The sequence below is a fragment of the Leguminivora glycinivorella genome, chromosome 1 (assembly GCF_023078275.1).
Source record: "Leguminivora glycinivorella isolate SPB_JAAS2020 chromosome 1, LegGlyc_1.1, whole genome shotgun sequence".
NCBI lineage: Eukaryota > Metazoa > Arthropoda > Insecta > Lepidoptera > Tortricidae > Leguminivora > Leguminivora glycinivorella.
The window spans coordinates 30,648,871-30,656,562 of NC_062971.1; the positions used below are offsets into that span (position 1 = coordinate 30,648,871).

The window sequence follows — 7,692 nt, forward strand, 5'->3', positions numbered from 1 at the left end:
TACGATAGTACTCTTTATTATACTGTGCCGATAGTCCACTATCATATGTTTATCATAGAAATATGATCATAGGCAACATGCCGTCCTTTTCACGTTGGAGAAAAAGGGAGGCATACTATGATCATAATTCTATGATAAAGATATGATAGTGGACTATCATCGACCTAAGCCCGTCTTAATTTTTTAGAGATCCATGTACCCTTTACATCCATTTAATTTAGACGAGAAACAAATAGAAGGAATGAAAGTGAGAGATCAGACCTGAAGCCATTGCTGGTCGGTGAGGACGGTGAGTTCAAGCAGCGCTGCGCCGGAGTCGGGCAGTAGGTGCGTTCTCGGCGCAGAGACACTGAAAGCGCGCGACGCCCAGCGAAACTAGCGCCACTTATCGCAACCGCCTTTTCTCAGCCGATACATGTAGGTATATCTATGTTGGTTACGATAGGGATAATCTGAGAGAGAGGTCATACTTGCAGCCATTGCTGATCGGTGAGTTCAAGCAGCGCTGCGCCGGAGTCGGGCAGTAGGTGCGCTCTCGGTGCAGAGACACTGAAAGCACGCGACGCCCAGCGGACCCAGCGCCGCACGTCGCGGCCATCCCATTTTACCGGATCTGTAATATAAAGCGAGAATAATTGAAATAAAAACACTGATTTAAACTTACACATATTTAAAATTGCAAACGGGACTTAATCGCGTACCTATTAGGTATTATGTTTTTAACTTTGACCTCCGACGTTTCAAGAACGGCGTTGTCCCCGTGGTAATTTAAATATAATTATTACATAATTAATTAGGTATATCTCATGTTATATGAACAAGGCTGGCCGGCTGGAATCAAACCAGTGTTTACATCTTTCACGCCATCACTCACACCTAAATACTGTTATATTTTATTGTAAACTTGATTTGTTGCTTTAATGATTGACAAGTAGAGACTTGTATATCTCTTAAAATTTATAATTTAGCTGTTCATTTTCTGTATTTTTTTTGTGTGATTTGACATTTAAAGGTTTTTACTTTTTAAATATTTTAATTTTATATAATTTAGACTCTTTGAGACCCTATACATCGCCATGGATTATTTGATAAGTATAATATCTTTACTTGTGAGTCTTGTGACACTCAGAGTCATTTACAAGTGTTAATTATTAATTTATTATAGATTTCTTTCTTTGTATCTGTTTGTGATTTCTTTATGTACGAGTATTAAGTATAATTAGTACTAATATAACATTTAGATACTTTACCCAACTAACAAAAATTAGTCTTATAGTGGCTTATAATGCCAAAAATAGTACTCTTATAATAACCTTGTAAACCCTTTACAAGAGGGCATTTGGGCACACCTTATAAGGCCAAAAACCTTATATCCCCCTTGTAGTTGCTATATTATTAGCTTTCTTATCTTGTACGTGTTTTATTATGGCATGCAATAAGAAAGTTAACCTTATAGTGGCAAGAAAAGTGCTTTTAAAAGGCTAATGTACTAATAAGAATCATATTTAAAGCTTTAATAAAGGCAATTATACTTGTAAGAATCATATTCAAAGCTTTAATAAGGGCAATAGCTCTTGTACACGTTTTGTGATCATCAGATATAAGGGAGTAAAACTCATAACGGCGAAACAGGATGCTGTTTTAAAAGTTTATTGTGCTTTTCGTAGTGATTTATGTGTACATCATCATCAAGTCATCCATTTTGCAAGTTAGTAAACGGTAAGTTAACTTTTACATATTACAATTATTTGCTTATTTATTATGAAAACTGTGTGGGAATCCAATTTCATGGTGAAATGTGATATAAAATGTGTTGTATTATTAATGCGCCCTTGTATTTCAACGGTTTTGTATTAAAAATGCGGTTAATTAATTTTGACATGTCTTGAGCAAGGCTGTTATAAGAGTAAAAGCAGTAAGCACATCATTTACAAATACTCTATAAGAGTAAAAACTTTATAATAGCCACCGGTGTTACTTATGATTCGCCATTTTATATATCTTTAGGGTTCCTTCTCACAATTAGTGAAATCCCGAACCTTACCATCTAGTTAAATATTTGTAACGGATACCAGTTAAAAATTCATAACGTTATCGTTAGAGAGCAGATTTCAGGTAGCGATTTAAATATTAATATGAATATGACTCGCATACAATATTTATTATTTTTTCTACACACGAAAAAATGTATGGAAACATAAAAGTAAAACCCTTTTTGGATGCTTTTGTGAATATTGGGCAAAAAATTTAATGATAATAAATAAAAATAAAAATAAATATTTATTTATACTTATTTCTTTAATATTTCTTCTGCGCATTGCACAGTAAAAACTTCTATTATGGCTCAAAGAATATAAAAATGAAAATAATTCGCTTCTTATATATATTTAAATTGAAAGTCTATTATTTAGAATAAAATACTTTAATTTATAAAATAAAAAATAACATTAATTTAATCTAATTATTCAGTGAAGTTTGTGGTGTGCGATGTAGGTAATAATAATAGATTATAAACCACATGACATGTATTTAAAAAATTGCACTAGTCATATCCATATTAATATTTAAATCGCTACCTGAAATCCGCTGTCTAGTTATCATGTACTTGGCGCAAAACTTTGAAATTGCATTTTTGTTCGAAAGACCGTTCTTTTTAAACCGGTATTTTGGGGAACGCTTTGATAAAGGTTTGGTTCGATTAACCGGCATAGAACAAAATAAAACCGTGTAGTCCGCAGCATGTCAGGTAATACTGATATTTTCAATATTTCATTAGGAAGTTATACCTAGAATTTTCAATTTAAAACAAACTTGTGCTTCGGAATATTTAATCTTCTGGTGCCTTATTTTATTACTTTCTATTGATTTATTGTAAATGCTGAGTCAAATACTCTATTTGATATTTATTATTATGGTTATTGTTACAGAATCTGTGGATGAGATACATAGTCAGCCGTTTTTAGTGACGTGAAGATGACAAACTTTTCTCCTCCTCTTAGTAAGTAAGTGCTATTGAAAACCACAGACGATTTCAGTACCGCCATCACAATAGACTTTGTGTCGATAACTATAAACAGTCTAGCCTAAAACTTCAAATAAATATTTTTTTTTATTACAGATGAACTACAAAACGGCACATATTCTGATGGAGAAAATCAGTCACAATCATTACTTACACCCAAAAATAAGCCAGGAGTGGTGGATCAAAAAACATGCAAAATGGAAGAGGACGCAGGAAATAGTTTAGGTTGTAAGAAAATCACACCAAGCAAAGATGGCGCTGATAATTCAAAACAAGAAAACGAAAATCAATATATCTTTTGTGAATTTGATGAAGACCTCGATAAAAGAAACTACTTATTATTTTGGAAATTTACTGATAGGTTAATTACAATTTCTACCACCGTGTAGGCGCTCTGAAGAATATATTAATATTTTTAAGTATGTAGACTCATTGAAACAGCAACATCGTGAGCAATAGAACTGAAAATATTATTCTTATAAAGTTACTTGTATCGGTTTGGTTTCGTTGCACATAAATAAATATCTTAAAAACAGTGAGTTTGTCTTTATTTGTCCTCAATTTTAATCTGTCTTAGTCCCAAAAGGACTACATATAAAATCGGTTTCTTCTTAAAATAGCCGAACATTGTATTCACTTATTCAGATCGTCCAACATTCACAATGATAACCCGCAATAAAAGATTTTTTTTTATTTCAGACCAAAGTCCATAAAGTAAGGAATACACTTTTGGAACTTATTCTAATAAAGTTAATCTTAAAAATTAATATTAGTAGGTACTGATGGATAAAAAAACTGAGTGCCTTGGTAATAGTCTCTTATACGCTCAGTTATGTATAATTGGCCACCTCCGAGTGCATGCTAGTCTGGTATAACCGGTGGACACTCTATTTAATAATGTAAACATTGTAAAACATGGAAACAATGGACCAGTTACATTTGCCCTCCAGTCGAGATCTGCCCCGCGGCCCCGCTGTATATACCTTAACATTTTTCACCGCAGAGCTACAGACACCTTAAATAAGAACAAAAAATATAATTATTAAGCTAAATCCAAACTCAATTCAACATTTAACGATATACCTGTATTACTGTCACTGCTGCTTGCCTGCATATTCTTATAATAATTCCATAATGGCATCCTCTACGGAACCACTAATCGATAAGTTGGGATCAGATTGTTCACATTCGCTGGATTTTCAAAATGACGAATCAAGTTTTATAAAAACTTTTAATACGACACTTTCAAGAATAATGCCTTTATAATTATTGTATAAGAGAAAATGTATTGCTTTAATTCTTTAAAACACTTTATAAAATGCTATAATTTGTTTGCTGGATAGACGTTTTATTATATGCTCCTATGAGGCATAAAGCATCATAGTTATCTTATGCATTACTTTTATAAGAATAATTGGCCATAACAAAAGCTTTTATAGTACTTTGAATATTATACAGCGAAAAGGCATTTTAAATGGCTTCTATAAGAATACATATTTTTAAACCCTTATTGCAGTCATATAAATTGGACTTATTAACGTGTACATGGCCAAGTTATAAGAGTAAATGTACTATTGGCCAAATCCTCTTATAATGAGCTACTATAAGAGTAAATATTTTTAAACCCTTATTGCAGTCATATAAATTGGACTTATTAACGTGTACATGGCCAATTTATAAGAGTAAATGTACTATTGGCCAAATCCTCTTATAATGAGCTACTATAAGAGTAAATATTTTTAAACCCTTATTGCAGTCATATAAATTTGACTTATTAACGTGTACATGGCCAAATTATAAGAGTAAATGTACTATTAGGCCAAATTCTCTTATAATGAGCCGCTATAAGGAACTCTGGCATAATGAATGCTATTTTAAAACTACTATGAGTGTTTAGCCCTTATAGATTGATTTTATAAGGATATTTTGTTTGTTGGGTATACATCTCTAACTACTTTGCTTAGAATTTTATTAATATTTTCAGTTGTTACTATATCTGGCGCTAGGCCGGGAAAACGCTAGGTTGAAGAAGGAGACTATTTCTATTAATTTAATTTATTTAATTTTAATGAATATTCTGTACTGTTGACATGTAAAAGTGCCCCTGTGGCCTATTTGCTGAATAAATGATTCTATATTCTCGTAAAATTTGGAGAAAACACAAACATACAATGGGTCAATTTTTCTAGGGCTTTTAACACCATTCTAAAATACCAACAAATAAGAATAATGCCCAACCACTTTGATCAAATAAAAACGTTTGTCTAATATTAAGAATCCATCAAAAGTACGTTTCAGCTTCAGTTTGTAATCTAAAAAAATACAGTTAATTTTATTTTATTATTAATAATTTTATTATAAGCTAATAAGAAAAGTGTGACTATATAGGTATCTAAAATAATCACAAAGTAATGAAATGTTTTTGAATTGTTTTACTTATAACAGGCTGTTTCGATTTGACTTCATCACTTCAGTTCCAAATAGGTACCTAATGTCATTCAAAATGATGAATATTGAATGACATTACCTGCTCGGATTTTGAGTGTACTACCTAAACCTATCTTAGCAATTTATTAAAGTAGTAAGTAGTATCTAATAAAGAATAGGTTTGTTGTTTATTTTGATAAGCTGTGCCGCACGCGCTATGCGTTAGGCCTAAATGCGCCGGCGCAGTCGGGATTGTTTTGTTTCAGCAAATGTTCAGTTTTGATTCATAATAATCATAATATAAGCAATCAAATTATGTAAGGTATTTCTAATTTATAAAATTTAATACTTAATCGAATAAAATACATTGTAATAAAATTATTTTTGATTATTTTCGATTTGCCTCGTTGGTGACGGGTTAAGAATTTCACCACCCCCTTTCTTCCTGTGGGTGTCGTAGAAGTCGACGGTGGGATAAGGGTTAAATTGTGGCGTAGGCGAGAGGCTGGCAACCTTTCACTGCAATGTCACAATTTGGATTTTTCTTTCAACCCCTTTTTGCCAAGAGTGGCACTGAAACTTGAATAGTTCATGTGCTCTGCCTACCCCTTTATGGGATACACGCGTCATTATATGTATGTACTTATGTATTTTTGATTAAACGCTACAAAATAAGTACTCAGTAAGTTTAAATAAGAGTTATGAAATGTTGAATGATAGCTAGAGTAAACGCTGAATAAATTCGCAAACGTTATTTATTTTTTCCAGCGAACGAAATTTTTAAGTAGCTAAGTAAAGCTTTAAATATTTATGATTTGGCTTTAGCTTGTACGTACGTTCCTATGTATAAAACACGCTTACCACCAAAAAAGGTTAATTTTCAACAGCTAGCCATATTCTTGGTTTTCAAGCAGCCTGAATTAAATTGCTCGTTTGTTTGTTCGTAATTAATGTCATTTTGAGTAATCAATCGCAATTAATTATTTCATTGATTTGACCTAGCACCTTAACACTCAAGATCTATGAAAAACGTCACCCAACTTGACCGTCACTTCATCACGTGCCTTCACCATCACCGTGCATGCTCTACTTACTGAACACATAATAATCCAAGTTTCATTTAGGCTAAATACACTAAAACACTTGTCAAACTGACAATCATCATCATCAGTATCATCACTCTTCAAGCTGTAACGCATCCAACATCCCTTTACGACAGCTCTGCCTTATGTTGTTGAACAGAGCAAATATGAATCCTTGGATCATACCTATAGCATTTATAACGATAAACTATTTTAAGAAGTGCCGAATTCTTCAGACAAATCCACCACCATCTTATTGGAACACCATCTTATCAATTAGGATCTTATTGGAACATTTCATTCAACACGTATTAAGTAGGGTCGTAATTGTCATAGACCATGATGGAACCATCGCAACTTGATATACTTATCATCAATCATTGACCCAATCACCGAGTAATTCATCACTAGGGTCCTATTAGAATTTCTGATCATCACGCACTAGAGTCATAAACAGTGGAAATGGTGGAACGCATGGTCATACCAGAAGGCACCAGCACCTCGTCGTCTTGCGTCGGGGAGGGGGGACGGTCGGGGCTCGCGGGCACCAGGGGCGCCTGCCCAGGCGCTGGGGGCGCGGGCTCCATGCAAGCATCGCGGGGCGCCAGGGTGCCTTCGCCGCGGATGGTAGCCGTGGACTAGGCGCGCGCCCGCCGGCCGCCGCTTTATGTATAGCAACGTTGACGCGTCACCGTCGTGACGTATGCCGCGTATTCGCACACTGATTCGCGATGAGGTCACATAGTAAGAAAATAGTGACTAATAGGCATGTAGTATAGTAATCTATAATAATAAGTTGTCCAGATACCTACCGAGAAAAATGTCCCATCTACGAGTATAGCAGTATTTCAGTCGTAATTCACTGTTTAGAAATGGTCCTTGAAACTTATTTCTGATGCTTTCCCGCTTGGAGGGTTGACACAGTACCTTGGCAGCAAACCAGTATAGGTACGGCCCACCTGATGAAAAAAAAATTGTACAAACATATAGTCCTCTACGTAGTACTATACCTACGTAGGTATAGGTAAATAATAAAAAATAAATGTAAACTTTATATTTCAAGTATATTTATCATTCTCGGTATTTATTTATTTATTATTAAAGTAAAATTTAAAGCGAACTAGCCGAACCAGACGAACTGAAGACGATACAGGAGGGGTC

The 7,692-nt window shown here is 34.0% G+C and overlaps 1 protein-coding gene across 1 annotated transcript in view; it reads right to left on the reverse strand.

The window, feature by feature from the left end:
- Positions 1 to 7,156, reverse strand: part of LOC125242366 (DNA-binding protein D-ETS-6-like) — a 35,733-nt gene extending 28,577 nt beyond the window's left edge. Inside the window, exons 1-2 of the mRNA XM_048151172.1 lie at positions 7,016 to 7,156; positions 471 to 613 (exon numbers count right to left, since the gene is read on the reverse strand). Coding sequence (XP_048007129.1) covers positions 471 to 613; positions 7,016 to 7,118 — 246 coding nt within the window. The 5' untranslated portion in view covers positions 7,119 to 7,156. The remainder of the gene's footprint in view (positions 1 to 470; positions 614 to 7,015) is intronic.
- Positions 7,157 to 7,692: the final 536 nt, after the last annotated feature.